At 40.3% G+C, this 15174-nt stretch overlaps 1 protein-coding gene across 1 annotated transcript in view; it reads right to left on the bottom strand.

The window, feature by feature from the left end:
- Pcsk1 (proprotein convertase subtilisin/kexin type 1) overlaps positions 1 to 14638 on the bottom strand; it is a 40634-nt gene extending 25996 nt beyond the window's left edge. Inside the window, exons 1-5 of the mRNA XM_005356561.3 lie at positions 14124 to 14638; positions 11067 to 11171; positions 7759 to 7869; positions 4276 to 4422; positions 2995 to 3071 (exon numbers count right to left, since the gene is read on the bottom strand). Of these exons, the coding sequence (XP_005356618.1) occupies positions 2995 to 3071; positions 4276 to 4422; positions 7759 to 7869; positions 11067 to 11171; positions 14124 to 14303 (620 nt within the window). The 5' untranslated portion in view covers positions 14304 to 14638. The remainder of the gene's footprint in view (positions 1 to 2994; positions 3072 to 4275; positions 4423 to 7758; positions 7870 to 11066; positions 11172 to 14123) is intronic.
- Positions 14639 to 15174: the final 536 nt, after the last annotated feature.

Genomic DNA, 15174 nt, shown 5'->3' on the forward strand with positions numbered 1-15174 from the left:
ATATATATATATATATATATATATATATATATATATATATATATTTACAATCTGTCTGCATACATTTTGGCACCCAACGTGGGGCCCAACACCCAGCTAGCTCAGTTGGTAGAGCATGAGACTCTTAATCTCCATGCTCCAATGTTCGAGCCCCACATTGGGAGCCATTCTGTAGTGGTGGCAGCGGCAGAGCTGCGTCCCCAGCACCCCGGCCACCTGGCTAGCTTATGCTCCAAAATAACAACACACAAATTGTATTCATTTAAACACTGCATGGCCCATTTCTATCTAGCCTCTTCTGGGCTAATTCTCACATATTAATTTAGCCCATTTCTAATCATCTGTGTAGCACCGCTAGGTGCACTTACTGGGAGAGATTCTAGCCTATGTCCATCCTGGGTCTGAGCTTCATGCGTCTGCCTCAGAGAGCAGAGCTATCGCCTCTGCCAGGAGAGGGGAGCATGGCATCTCTGAACTCACTTCCTCTTCCTCCCAGCATTCTGTTCTGTTTACTCCTCCCACCTATGTTTTACCCTATCAGGGCCAAACAGTTTCTTTATTGCTTAACCAATGAAATCAACAGATTGATATGACACTCCCACATCATCCCAGACTCATCATTTGGCCACAGGCAGATTGTTCTTAGTCTTAACTAGGGGTGCAATTAAAGCTATTTTTATACAATTCAAATAAGGTCATGCCTATTCTCAAGTATTTACTACCCATTTGAGAAATGAGTTATTTCCCCATGAGTTACTCCAACTCTATTCTAGTAATTGGCAAAGCTAAAACTCCCAGCTGGGCAAATACCACATGGCATTAGCCTAGTGTTCTAAAAAGAACTTGTATTCCTGTTGTTTCTGACTGTCCCAACTGAGAAGTGTTTCTAAAAACTTGTTCATGAACTCAGTTGTCATTCTCACTCAAGATATTCCCACTTTCCTCCAAGGAGACTCCACTAGTTTTCCCCTGTATTGTTATTGGGATGTTCTGAATTTGTGGTTAGCTCCTTTACTCAAACCCTTTCCCCTTTTTTCAAGGAAAAAAACAAGCACTAGAATTTGAGCTATATGTTCAGTCTTTCTTTTTGATATGTACTATTCTTCTGGAGGTGGGCTTGCAGGGGCAGTCCTGGCTCAGTAGCCTAGGAAAAAAATTATAAAATTTTCAATCAATCTTTAGGGATCTGGAAGAGATTCTCAGATAGTAGGTGCTGATAGAGTTGGCAATGCACATCTGGGATCTCTACCTGAAGAGGCGGTAAAAGGCAGGTGTAAGACATGTGGAAGGTGCTTAGCTCAGGGGTGAGTAGAGTTGCTACTGTATGTTAAGCGCCCTTCTTGGAGAGGGGTGGTAATGTGGAAAGTTCTTCTTTATATGTATTGCTTTTATTGGTTAATGAATAAAGAAGCTGTTTTGGCCTGTAATAGGGTAGAATAGACTAGGCAAGGAAGACTGAACTAAATGCTGGGAGGAAGAAGGTGGAGTCAGGGGGATGCCATGTAGCCACCAGAGGGGGAAGATGAGAGCTGCCTGTTGAAACCTTGCCGGTAAACCACAGCCATGTGGTGATACACAGATTAATAGCAATGGGTTAAATTAAGAAGTAAAAAATAGCCAATAATAACCCTGAGCTAATAGGCCAAGTGATTTAATAAATATGTCTGAGTGATTATCTCATACTCTGGGCAGCCAGGAACAAACAAGCAGCCTCCCCCAACAGGGTGCTCCTTAGGAAGTGGGGATGGACGTGGTTTACTGCTCGAATTTCATGTCTGCCTAAAGAAGGAATTAGGTATCCAAGTACAAATAATGAGGATGCACAGAGCTGGTTGGAATGAGTGGAGTGGAGGTGGAAGAGAGTCTAGTTTTCCTAGATAATGATAAAGCAAGAATGAGTTGGGGTAGAAAGGGATACAATGTGAGTTGGGGCTCCTTACATGAAGGAAGTATACCAGAAGGGTCTCAGGAAGGCAGACAGGATGTGTGTTCCTTAGGGAAGTCAAAGAAAAAATAATTTTAAGTTAAAATTACTACCCAAGGCGTTCAGGCCCCAGAGGAGAGAGAACCGCTTCATGTTTCATGTAGAATGCTTCACCTACCAACAGCTGTCAATATGGCTTCTAGCCTCTCAGTAACAAGCCTCAATTTGACCCCAATTTCAAACTGATGAAAGTCTCTTCTATGTGGAAAGAATATAAAGTTTGAATGTCTCCTTGAAGCCTGTAAGAAATATCAATATGATAAAAGGCAAGAGCTCACATGGGTATAGAAACTTTGAGACTCTAGGTCTCCAGGGTAAAGTTCCTCTAGAGTTAGGAGAGAGGACTAAAGTTTTTGGCTGCTGAATCATTCTGTGGCATCTAGCTTTGGAAGAACTCACTTGTTCTTGGTTTCCCTTAGGAAAACTGTTAGTCTAAGAGACAGAGACTCTCCCCTTTCTCTTCCTTGGAAGGCGCCCGGCTGCTTCAACATCTTAGAGAATGAGCCAGATGTAAGAAGCAAACCTCACCCGAGTTCCTTTGTTTGCTGCCTTACTATGGCTTTCTGGAGGAACTAGATTAAAAAGCATTATTGTTACTAGCATGGAAAGTTGTTTGGTGTTGTTATTTATGTACACATATTTCTTTATGTTTCTTTTTCATAATTAATATCAAGCATGAAGAGAGAAGGGAGGCACACAGCTTATATCCATAACATTCCTAAGATTCTTTGTAAATTTACAAATATTTACTTGCACTTGAGGGGTAATTTCATGATATAAAAATGACAGTTTTATAAAATAAAAAATTTAACTAAATATGCTTTTATAAACTAAAAGGAATATGAAAACAGGTTTTTGTTTCTGCTTTAAAAGCAATGAAATATGGTACAGAGAGTATGTAGCAGCATTTACTAAGACTTGAAATAGGTCTACATTTATAGCACAAATATCCCAAACAAGAAAAAAAGCAGTGTATATACTTTATTCCTCCAAAATGCACATTTACTCACTTGTTTTCATTTGTGAGATCGTATCGGGGAAATGGATCATGATCATTATCGTTAAAATCATAACTAGCCTCTGGATCCTAAAGAGACAATGGAAATAACAACATAGTGTCATAAAAAGCAGCATTTCTTGAGCTTTTTCTATCCTGGCAGATAGCTCCAAAAAGTGGATCTTAGAGCTTCTAGCCTGACTTAGCATGTATTATACCCACAAACCGGCAGCAGTGATGAGCAAGGCACCCAACGCTCAGTGAATGTACCAAACTTATATTCCACAGATGCTCAGAAAGCTGTACAAACCAGCAATCCATGGATTCTGCTCTCTCGTTTTTCAGAAACAGTGAGGCCCAGAAAGTTGGGTGACTTATTAAAGCCACAGAGCTAATTATTGATGTGGCAACTTGCATCCCTTTATAAGCAAAGTACGAAGAGATGGCTGTGGGGTGGGTTGACTTCTATAATGCTTTCCCTCAGCCTTCTTACACATAGTAAGAAATCATGAAATTTAATGACTGAAAATTTACTTGAAACTCAAACAAGTTTAACTTGTGTGTTTTCTTTTCCAATCTTACTGTGTTTTTACGCATGCATCTGACTTAGATCCATTACCACTATTACTATTGCTCTGTCTTTTAAAAATTCATGATTTCTACTCTGGTCTATTTTTTAGGTCTCTTCTCTACAGTCCTTTTCCTTTGCTGTTTAGTTTTGAATTATGGCTGGGGAGTTTTGGATGGGTGAAAAGGACAAGCGAATGATAGAGGATAATTTGATAGGTGAGATATTCACCATCCTGTTCTAAAGGAAATAGGTCAATAATTGGAATTCATGTTTTATTAGAAACATCATTAACTTCCCACTTGTAGTAAACTCTTTCCTTCTTGGCTTCATATTTTTATTGTGGCACACATTTTGCTTTTGCATAGTGGGAATTATATTCGTGTAAAAAGGGATACTAACCCATAAGACATTTGAGAAAATGACCAATAAAATGATATCAGGCATTAAGCTTGATCTGATAGCTTTACTGCCTTAAATGGCGAATGATCTGAAGGCTTTTAACAGCTCCATTGATGAGAGCACCCCTCATCTCTCTTCCTAACAAAGGTTTTTAGCACTTGTTTTTCACTTCACTGGACTCTTCTTATGCCTCCTGGTACAGGCAGAGAGCAGAGCCCAGAGGCTGACACCCAGGCAACCCACCTCTCTCCAAGGGAAGAAAAACCCTTCATGGCTGCACAGATGACCCCCTAAGTGATAAACTTTAGGACAGCTCAGACTCACATAATTGGCATATATGTCTGTGTGATTCCACTCCAAGCCATCATCCAGTACAGTAATAACAACTCCTTTGCCTGTAATGCCCTTTTGCCAAACGGGTATCACGTGGAGATCCAGTTTGGGCAGAGCTGCAGTCATTCTGGTGTCTTGCTAGTGAAGAAAAACAAAGAAACATTGGTAAAATTATGAGTTTTCTTACTTAATCAGGAACTTAAGGCCATTTTTTTTCTTCATCTTTGGGTAACAAAGAGAAAGCAGTCTGGTAAGATGAAACACGAAGTTGAGAGTACAGGCCAAACAACCTGTATGCCGCTCTTCTAATTGTCCTGATTTAAAAAACATAAGAGATGAATTATCTTTGACCTCCTAGCTACACATATTCTGCTTTTTTCCCCAGTTACATTAACAAGGTCAAGTTTTCCTCATGCTGAAGTTATATTTTATGATATATGTTTTCATCTCCCCAAAGTCCTGAGCCTTCCTTGCCACATAGTGTATGGTTGTGGTCAAAATATTCTCCCAAGAGGAAACTAAGCATCTGGAATGCTACGACACAGGAGTCTCACTGGAAATCACTATCCAGTAGCCTTTTCCTTTGTATATGTAACTTAGGGACTACTTTCTTTTCTTTTCAGGTAATTTCCCTGATATTTACAGAGTATATGACTGTATAGAAGAGCTAGAAAACAAGGCAGCACCGATATAATCACGTTTCTAAGCATGTGCAACTTCAGTAAGTGAGTGCCAGGTACTTTGTGATAGAGTCAGCAAGCAATGTGTAAGTAACCACAACAAAAGCCCATGGATGGGCTGTCCCCTTGTGTCAATGCTTCCCACGGATGCTCCCTACAAATATGTAGTAGTAAGGAAGGGTCACTAGGTGATTCTGAGGTTGAATCACAAGAGTTAGAAATATCTAACCTTTTGATTAGCCAGTGGTAGAGAAGAAGGTCCCATGTGAGTTGCAAGAGTAATTATAGTATATAGTTGCTAAGAATATAGCCTCTCAAGACTTCCAGTAAAGGGAATGGGACACCAACTCAGCCATGTAACCTTTGACTGACAATTTGTCCTGCTTACAAGATGTGCTAGGGTAAAGGGGGTCCAGAAATTGTGAGAGTGGCAAACCAATGACTGGTCCAATCTGAGACCCCTGTTATGAGAGTGAGCCCCCCTCACACTGCCTGGAGTACCAGGATCTAGACACTGAGTGGCCTAGAGACCTAGGATAAAACCAAACATGGTATAAATAAATAAATACATAAGCCAATATAATGATACTTTATGATACTCTGCATTTATACTCAATGATATTCATGCATTGGTGCCTAGCTCAGTTGTCATAAGAGAGGCTTCATCCAGCAACTGGTGGAAAGAGATACAGAGACCCACAGCTAAACATTAGGCTGAGCTCAGGGAATCCTGCAAAGGGTGGGTTAAAAAGGATTGTAGGAGCCAGAGGGGTCAAGGATATCACAAGAAAACCCACAGCATCAACTAACTTGGGCTCATAGTAACTCACAGAGACTGAATCCACAACCAGGGAGCCTACCTGGGACTGACCTAGGCCCTCTGCATATAAGTTACAGTTGTATGGCTTGGTCTTCTTGTGGAAAGACCCTCGTAACAATGTGGGCAGAGGCTCTCTGGGACTCATCTGCTGGCTTTAGGGAATCTCTTCCTCATCCTGGGTTGCATTGTCTAGCCTTAATATGAGAAGATGTGCTTATTCTTGCTGCAGCTTGATATGCCATGTTTTGTTGAAATCTATGGGAGACCTGCCCTTTTCTGAACAGAAATGGAGGAGGATTGGATGAGAGGTGGAGGTAGCAAGGGGAGGTAGCGGAAGGGACTGGGAGGAGAGGAGGAAGGGGGAACTATGGTCTTGATATAAAGATTAAATAATTAGTTAGTTAATTAATTTTAAAAATAATATAGCTTCTGACCTGCCCTTTTCTGAAGGGAAACAGAGGAATAGATCTGGAGAAGAGGGCAAGCGGCAGGGAAGGGCTGGGAAGAGAGGAGGGAGTAGAAACTGTGGTAAGGATGTAATATATGAGAAAAGGATTTTTTAAAAAAAGAAGGAGTATGTCCTCTGGGACCATGGATTATGGCCTGGCTACCAGTGGCCACACAATTTAAATAAATTATTCAACTTAGCAATGTCTGTTTCTTCATCAGTGAAATGGTTGTAATTAGTAATTCCATCTTTACAACATAAGGTAGCTGTGAGAGAAATGAGTTAGTGATATCAAACACTTAGAACTTTGATTTCTTTAAAATAGTCAATATACACTATGTGTTAGTGGACAAGTGTCTTCTGCTGGAATCAGTAAGTGTTGCTTAATTTAAAAGAAACACATGAGGAACTAATGGCCTTCCCCATCTAATATATGAACAAAAACTTCAGTCTATGGTTGTGAAAATTATCTTTATTCTATTTCCAGCAACAAATTTCTTCTGTTAGCAGCCTATTATAGAACGTACTGTAGCAGCCTGCTATAGAGGCTTGACACCTCAAAAAACAGAACACCTTGAATCCATGTCCACATATCAAGGCTTGGTAAACATCTTAAAGGAACAATGATTTGTAAGGCTAGGTATTTGTAAAATTTTGCCTCATTCAGAGATTCTTGTCTGAGGTGTGTCTAAGAACTGTCCATTTGGACTGCATACTGTGTTGACTAAGAGCATTCTTGAGAGTAAATTCTACCACAGTGATCTTATCATGCCAGGTCATTCTGGAAATTCTTTCCTGCAAGGACCTGATTCTTCTGCATTTATACCAGTTACACTTAAGAAGACACAAAGTCAAGAAGCACTAACAGATAGATTGGTTTTAGATACCCATTCAGCACAACAAAAGGTCCATGTCATGAAGTTTTATCAGCTCTGCTTTTTAGAGGCATAACCTTCTCCCAAATTCTGTATTGAATACTGTGATGGCTATTCTTAGCTGTCAATTGACTACATTTGAAATTAATCAAAACCCAAATGGCTGGGCACAGTTGTGACTGACTGTTGCTTAATTAAGTCATTTAACGTGGAAAGACCCACTTTTAATTCAGATCTTTTGGGGTGGGAAGATCCACCTTTAATCTGATCACATCTTCTGCTGTCCCCCTATATAAAGACATGGAAGAATGAAAGAAGGAAGCTCTTACTAGCAAGCCTATTCCTTCCCTGGCACATTCAGTCCAACCTCAGGGACTGAACAACTACTGAATCCTTGGACCTTCTGTTGCTAGGCAGCCATTTTCGAACTATCTGGACCATGGCTCATAAGCCATTCCAATAAATCCCGTTCTATAAGTCTATATATAGACATATAGATAGGTGGTAGATAGATATAGATATAAATTTATTCTGTAGGTTCTCTTCCTTTAGAAACCCTGAGTAGTACAGTTAAAAACACAGACAGATCCACCATGTTGATGATGTAGAAGTATAAGAACCTAGATCCTAGACAGTCCTGACAGTACTTACCAGGTACCATTGCTGATTCCACATTGGATCATTGAAGAGATTGAATGCTGAGTCTTTTTTAACTGAGCGCTTGCTTCTCTCTTTTTGATACTGTTGTTCAGCCCATATCACCTACAAATACATTTACGGTAAGAAATCGAAATCAACCTTGTTCCTTGGTATAATCATCTTCTCTCTACCTGCAAGACCCTTCCACAAAATCTTAAAAAGTTCAGTGATATTTTTGCCTGACCACAACTCAAACTCCCAGCCCAGGGAGAAGAAGGAAAGATTGCCCACTGAGGAGACAAGGGTTCCTTCCATTACAATGAGGAGTCCTCTCCAGGGGTAGGAGAAGCAGTAAAAAAGGAATGAGGCCCTCAGATTATTTACAATGTGTTGACACTGGGAACAGAAGCACAGGCTGCTGTCATCAGAAACCAGGCCACAAGACACATTTCCACACCTAGGTTCCAGGGCTCTGAGGCTGAAAATTTGCTCATTTTCACAGAACGAGTGAATAAGCCAAGGGTCCTCTGGGACTATTGCTGGAACACTCTTGCTGCCTCATTTCTCTCTTCATAACCAAAGGTAAAAATTACAGTGTTACATAAGAATGGAGCTGTGTGCAAATCTGAAACGTTGGCTCTGCTATATTTTTACCTCCTACCTAGGAGTATTTAATATGAGAAACAGATTCAAGAGCTGAGGTGATCAATGAGCATCACTGACCAGACACACCTGTCATTAATTTAGCCTCATGCATTATGCAAACTGATCTGACATTATAAAAATTACCTGGCCTACATCTCTGGCCTAATGGTATTATGCTTGAGCAAATGCAGGGCTGTCTTGTAGTTATTATCATTATGAGTAAGGCTGTATTCTTATTTAGTTGAGAAATATGACTATTTATGACTCTAAGCACAATTTTTCTGTTGTGTTTGTAATGACAATACACTGTCAGGTGGCACATGGTTAAAATGAGAGTTTCCATGGGTCAAATCCAAAAATAAAAACTGAAAAATAATTTCCAGCTGAACAAAGACATCCACTAGGAATGTCTTGAATTTTCAATTAGAAAATATATTACAAGCCAGTCCAAAGCCTGGGAGGAAGTTGAGAGCCAGTAATTAGTCCATCTAATTTATTTTAAAGCACTTGTATTTTCAAATGCTATCATGTTGGCTTAAATACCACGCTACACAGAATCCATTGCCTGTCGTCCAGCTTTGCCCTTGGGAGCTGGCAGCAAGAAAATACATAGAAATCTTTGTGGGAGGGGACGACTTAAAGTTAGAAAATTCATCAGTCTGTAAAAATAGGCATTTTGACACATGACACGGAGTTTATTTGAATGAATATTTCCCCAATTAAAAAGGAGCAGCAAAGTGCAAATCAAGAACAATTTTTAAGAATAACATATGAGAAGAACCTCTTTGCCATCTTATCAGATAAACATTCAGTTGTAGCAAGCCATGCTATGATTAATGTCATAAAATAGAATTACATTTTATTTTCTAGAAGAGCAGACTAAACAGACTAGAGAGTATTCGCAGTGCCTTCTTATCATGTGTATGATAGGTATCATAAACTTCATTGTAAATAACACTTCGGATCTGCGAAGATACTAAATACCATCTTGTCCACTGCAAGCTTTTGTGACTCCAAGGTAGTTCCTAAACTAAAATTATCTTGAGGTTAATTTTTCATGGGATTAATTTCTTTTTAATGAACTTTTATTAAGGAATAATTATTAGTCATTTGTTATAAGTCTTGGGATTTTCGCCCAATCATTGAGAAAATAACTGAAGAAAAGAATTAAACCATCCGTTAATTTGAATGAGATATACTGTGACACTCCACACTGTCCAGCTTCTCTGATGAAGATGAAAGGGGATTTCAATTGACTTTCTCATCTATTATGTTGGGAATGTATTTAGAAAGAGAAGGAATTCTTTCTCCTGCCTGGTCCAAGGACCAAGCCAGCCTAGTCAGGGTACTGGAACCTGTTCTGTTTTTTACAACCCACATACAAGGAGCCATCTACTTTGGTGTGTGGCATAAGGAAAAAATTTCACTAGACACAAAAACCTTTAAATAACGTTGCTGGCTTCCAGTTTGGTCTTCCACGTCTAGCTATACTTTGACACAAAGAATTAGCAATGGGCTGGCATGAGCTGTGGGATTGTGGCCCTTGGTCCTGATAAAGCAACATCAGTGTGGGACATTCTATTGCTTTTGAACCCTGAAGTCCAAGGCCCAACATTTGTTTCTTATTTTAAAAAAATTAATTAAGGAGCAAACCAAACCACAATATAATTCACAGGATTTCTATATTCCATGTACTTTCAATTACTATGTCATTGTCACCTTTTTGTCATTTACCTTCTCCTCCCTCCTAAAGCTAAGACAATACTCTGTATTTCTCACAATAGCATGCAGGGTGTCCTAAGAAACTTTATTCATGTACACAGACATTAGGCTAACCAGCATGGATTTCTTTAGGAACACCAGGGACAGAAGAAAAGGCAACATTGTGCATCTGTATTTCAACACCCTTAAAGGACTCATTCAGTCTTCTCCATTAGCATGACTTCTGACCTTGAAAACAGATCCCCAAACCAACAGGTATAATTAAATGTACATTTAAATCATCTTCCCACTATCTATATTGATCCTAGACATTCCTTGTTGTTGCCAAATAATTATGTCTTGGTATAAAAACAAGGATGAAAAGAACTGAAACTTGTAGTTTGGATCAAAGAACATACAAACCATGCTTGGAAACACTTACTGTGTGAAGAAACCGATGAGAAGCTTTCTCATAAACACTAATATATTTTAACAGTAAAAATGGTAAAATGCTTTTCAGTTATATTGAATTGTTTTTGAAAATTAGATTCAGACATTTCTTTGGCTCATATTAAAATGATCTTTACATTTTCTGATTCAAGGATTTCAAGAAAAAACATTTAATATTTGCCACACACTACTATATAAAATGTAGTCAGTTGGCTGACTACAGTGTCAATTATTTCATTAATTTTTCCCCTGATTTTCAGCACTCAAAATTTGACTCTAGATATATAAATATACATTATATATAACTAAGTAAGCATATGTATAAAACTAATGTTCATTATCTTAATCCAATACAAATGTATTATGAGCAAATATAATTCCACAGAAAGAAATAATAAGCAATATAGAGAAGCAATCATGACCACAATACAAAAGGATCAAAGGTAAAATGCTTTTGTTCCTGTTGGGAGTTATACAGAAAACAGTTGGTCACAACATGAGGTTGACGATGAATGTACACTTACACGATCATCATCAGACAACCTCTTCGTGATATGAAGAGCACTTCTTCGAGACCTTCGGGGATGATTTTTGTGTTTGAATAAGTAGTGATTTTCAAGTGATCCAATCTATTAAAAAAATCAAAATAACAGTCCACTCTTTTCAGAATGTATACACAGACTAGTTCAAAATCAACTACCGCAGTTGGCTTTTATTAACAAAAATATTTTTTATTAAACCTACTGACGTTAACTTTTTCTTCATTAGAAAGTCACAGAAGTTTTAGATGACCTTCAGTATTCAAGAACAGAGATGCTCCTGTTTCACGTAGCAATAGGGGCACTTTCTATTTTAGAGGCATACCGTGGTATTTTTTGATGAAAATATGCATATGTAGATATTTCTCCAAACATGCCCATTTAAATAAATATACCCTGTCAGAAAACAATTATTTGTGGAACACAAAATAACCCCTTAGGATTTTTTAGTAATTATTGTCACATTCAGTTAAAACAAGATATTGTAGGTATAGAGTTTGGATGAACTATAATAAATGTTACCAGCCATTACTGGTGATTCATTTTTTCATTAATACAGTGCGTTCAGAAGTGTGCTGTATTTAAGACAGATGCACAACCTCAGGATCTTTGTACTTCTTTAGTAACTATTAATACCCTCCGGGTCATTTAGAAATATGTTTAATATTCTTTGAGCTAATGTCCTTTCCTATGAACCAGTAGAAAATGTAAATTGACTAAATCCTTTAGGTGCTGACTATTTTAAATTAAGACACAAACAATGTTGTTTCAAAAGAAGTATGTATGTTCTTTATGTGGTTCTCATCATCCAGAGAATTGCTTTTAGTAGATATGTCAAGGCTTAGTTACAAAGCAGAGCCTTGGGCAATGAATACACTGTGAGCTGCAGACATAATTATGAGGAGATATCAAAAAAAGGCCAGGGCTGCTTAGAGCTGTTCCTATTGTTAACTAGCTCAGATCCTGTCTCTACTATTCCTAGCTTTATCATGAGCCTGTAATGCTATTTGTCTTAAATTAGTATGGTTTTAGAAATGCTGAACAAAATGGCATGTAAGCAGAACCAGAAAAGCAAGATATGATTTTCTGAAATTTTGCTATTGAATAAGGCATTTTAACTAAAAACGACCAAAAGGAAGCTAGCTTAATCTGAAAAACTGTTTTCACACAGAGTGACCTAGGTTTGGATGTGTGTCTGGGTTCATGTGTGAGGGGGCGCCAAAGAGAGTTTCACAGTTTTTTGTTTGTTTGTTTCCTCTTTTCCTAGCCAAAACTACCAAGCTACCAACTAAATACTACCTCCACCACCCTAGGACTACAAGTTTCCACTCTGTTTACAGTACGCACCAAGATAATTCCATCTGATACTATTTTTTTATGTTTTTGATTCCCAACCCTCAAGAACTGCACACAATCAACAAAGTTGTGTTGAAGTTGCTTGTGTCTGTTTCCGCATGAGCTGTTTTCTATGCTGGAGTGTTTCTCCAGTCTCACCCTGCTCTCCGGGCAGCCTCTGACTCTTGTTTTCAACATTGCGTAATAGATATTTTCAGTAGTTTGCTTTTTTGCTTCCCAAATTCCCTTTTGGCCTTTTCTCCCTTCCATCAAAAAAATGCTGCATTAAAAACTACCAACTACAGCTTCTCTTACACAAATTGCATTCAGGTGTCATTATTTATTCCTAATCCACTGTCCTCTAGAATTCCATTGAGAATTGTGAATTCCATTGAGAGCATGTCTTTTCCTCCATTTTAGTTCCCAGTCCCTGAAGGATTGTTCAAAACAGCTCTGGGAGTTTATTGAGTTTCATGCTGGGCCTTTCAAAGACCGTTTGCCTCACAGAGTTGGAAAATGAGCCTCTGGCTAGAGAATGCCTATTTCCTAGTGGATTTGCCTCACAGAGTTGGAGAATGAGCCTCTAGCTAGAGAAGGCATATTTCCTACTGGATTTGATGCATGGAGTCGACACCACCCACGCCGATTACTCATCTGTGACTTCAGAGTTTCAATCACCACCCCCAGAATAGAAAACGCGCCAAAATGTTTTACAACTTCCTCCTCCCTCGCTTAACTGTGAACAATTTACGTGACGTGGGTCGAAGGTTTGACTCTACTTCAAGAAAAAGGAAAGCTCAGATTAGAAATTACAACCCTCTGGATTCCCCTGTGGGATCGCTCTGCCAAGCAGGCTTGCTCTCAATGCTTCTGCATGCCCCTCCCCACCTGTCTGTTAGTTGAACACACTCTTGGACAAACGTCAGTTTATCTAATAATCTGATACCCCGAGGAATTGATTTTTCACTTGTCCAAGGAACAAGACAGAGAGAGATTTTTTTCCAGCTAGACCCTGCTGAGACATTGGTCATGCAAAGTTAAGAAGCTTGGACTGTAGTTGTCGGTCAAAACCCTGAACTCCCCCATAAGCGACTCTCAGATGTCTTCCTTTACCTCGTTCCCTTCCAGCTTCCCCACCACACATCACCACCACCACCAGCTGTCCCTAGGCCCAGCAGTCGGCGCTCTCTGCGAGCTCTGGGCGCGCCCCAGCACGCGGGCATCTCCAAGCCTGCCTGGCCCCTGGCTTCAGGACTGGGAGCTGATGCTGCCATATTGAAAGGAGGAAATCGCAGACTCTGGAAGCAGGCGGCCGGCGTCCCAGTGGGGCCAAGCTCACTAGCTCACCCAAGGTAGGCTAGCGGCTGTGTACACCTCAAGTTCCCCGAAAAAACATGAAGGATTTTTTTTTTTTTTCAAACCTTGTGGGTGCGGGTTTCAAGTCTAGAGCGGTCAACGGGAGATCAGGGTCTGCTGAGCTGCCGCAGTTTCCTTTTGCTTGGCGGCGCCCAGCCCAAACAATAAATAATTCAAGTATTTTCCCTCTGAAAGCGCCCAGGAGGTACGGGGGGAAAGGGGGTTCTCCTAGCTGCTTGTGACACTGAGAGCAGGGCAGTGCAATTTGGGGTTCCCCTCTCGGGAGACTGTACTCCAGCCCCACCAGTGTCCTCAAGCTCCGGAAAGTTTCTCGAAAGTGGAAACTCTTACCTGACCCAAGAGGTCATAGCCCAGCTCCTCGGCGATGGCAGAGGCAGCCTCCGGCCCTCCGGGGATCTCCGCCGCCCATTCATTGACAAACTGCCTCTTGGCTTTTACATTGTTCAGTGCACACCAAGCGCAAAAGAGAGCGAAAGCAGTACGCTGCAGAGACCAACCTCTTTGCTCCATGGCTCACACACAAGCAAGAAAGAGGGCTGAGAGAAAAGAAGCGAGACAAGAGAAACACCAGCTAGACTCGACCTTTTCACCCTGCAGCTCTGAAACACTCCAGGCTTCGGATTGCTCTGCTGGAGCTACGAGGCGCTCTGGGAGAGGCTGGGCGGCGGCGAGCGCTCACTGAAGCGCTTCAGTCTCCCGGCAGAGTGGAGTCCCAGCCTCCCCAACCAGAATGGAAATGAGTGTTTACACGTCAAATCTACGAAAGCCATCTCTTGACGTCAGCTCTACCTGGACTGAGAAATAGATGGTATTCCCGGCGGGGTGGAGAAACGACTAAAATAAGCAGGGAAGGGTGAAAAAAAAAAAAAAAAAGGACTGTTTAGTGGAATCAATTTTTCTGTTTGCCCATAAATACTGTAGCTATGAGAAACATCTCCATTCTTCAAAGAGAAGCACCCCATTTGAATTACCAAGATCCCAAGACAGGAAGCGCACCACCACCCCCAATCTATTTTCTCTGTTACTTTATTGTCTCCTATGTGCCTGGGGGTAGAGAGTGAAGCTAGAATTCTAATCGCCCTTGAATATCAGCATTGCTATAAAACAAACAGACAAAACCAGGGTTCGTGCTTAGATTTTTCAAATGTGACTGAGGCTAGAAACAGAGTAGGGGAGCTACCTGCTGCGTTTCTTTCTACCCCACATCACCTAAGAAAATGAGGGCTTCAAGACGGTGTTGAAACGTTTTCAAAGTGTGTTTTAAATCATTTGCAGTCCCTTCTCTTTTCCTGAGCACCTCTAAAATAATGTCTAAAATTCTACCCAGATCATTTGGAGCCCAGCGCCATCGTCAGTGCAGTATTGAGAGAGAGAGAGAGAG

Source organism: Microtus ochrogaster, chromosome 19 (assembly GCF_000317375.1).
Source record: "Microtus ochrogaster isolate Prairie Vole_2 chromosome 19, MicOch1.0, whole genome shotgun sequence".
In the NCBI taxonomy this organism is placed as follows: domain Eukaryota; kingdom Metazoa; phylum Chordata; class Mammalia; order Rodentia; family Cricetidae; genus Microtus; species Microtus ochrogaster.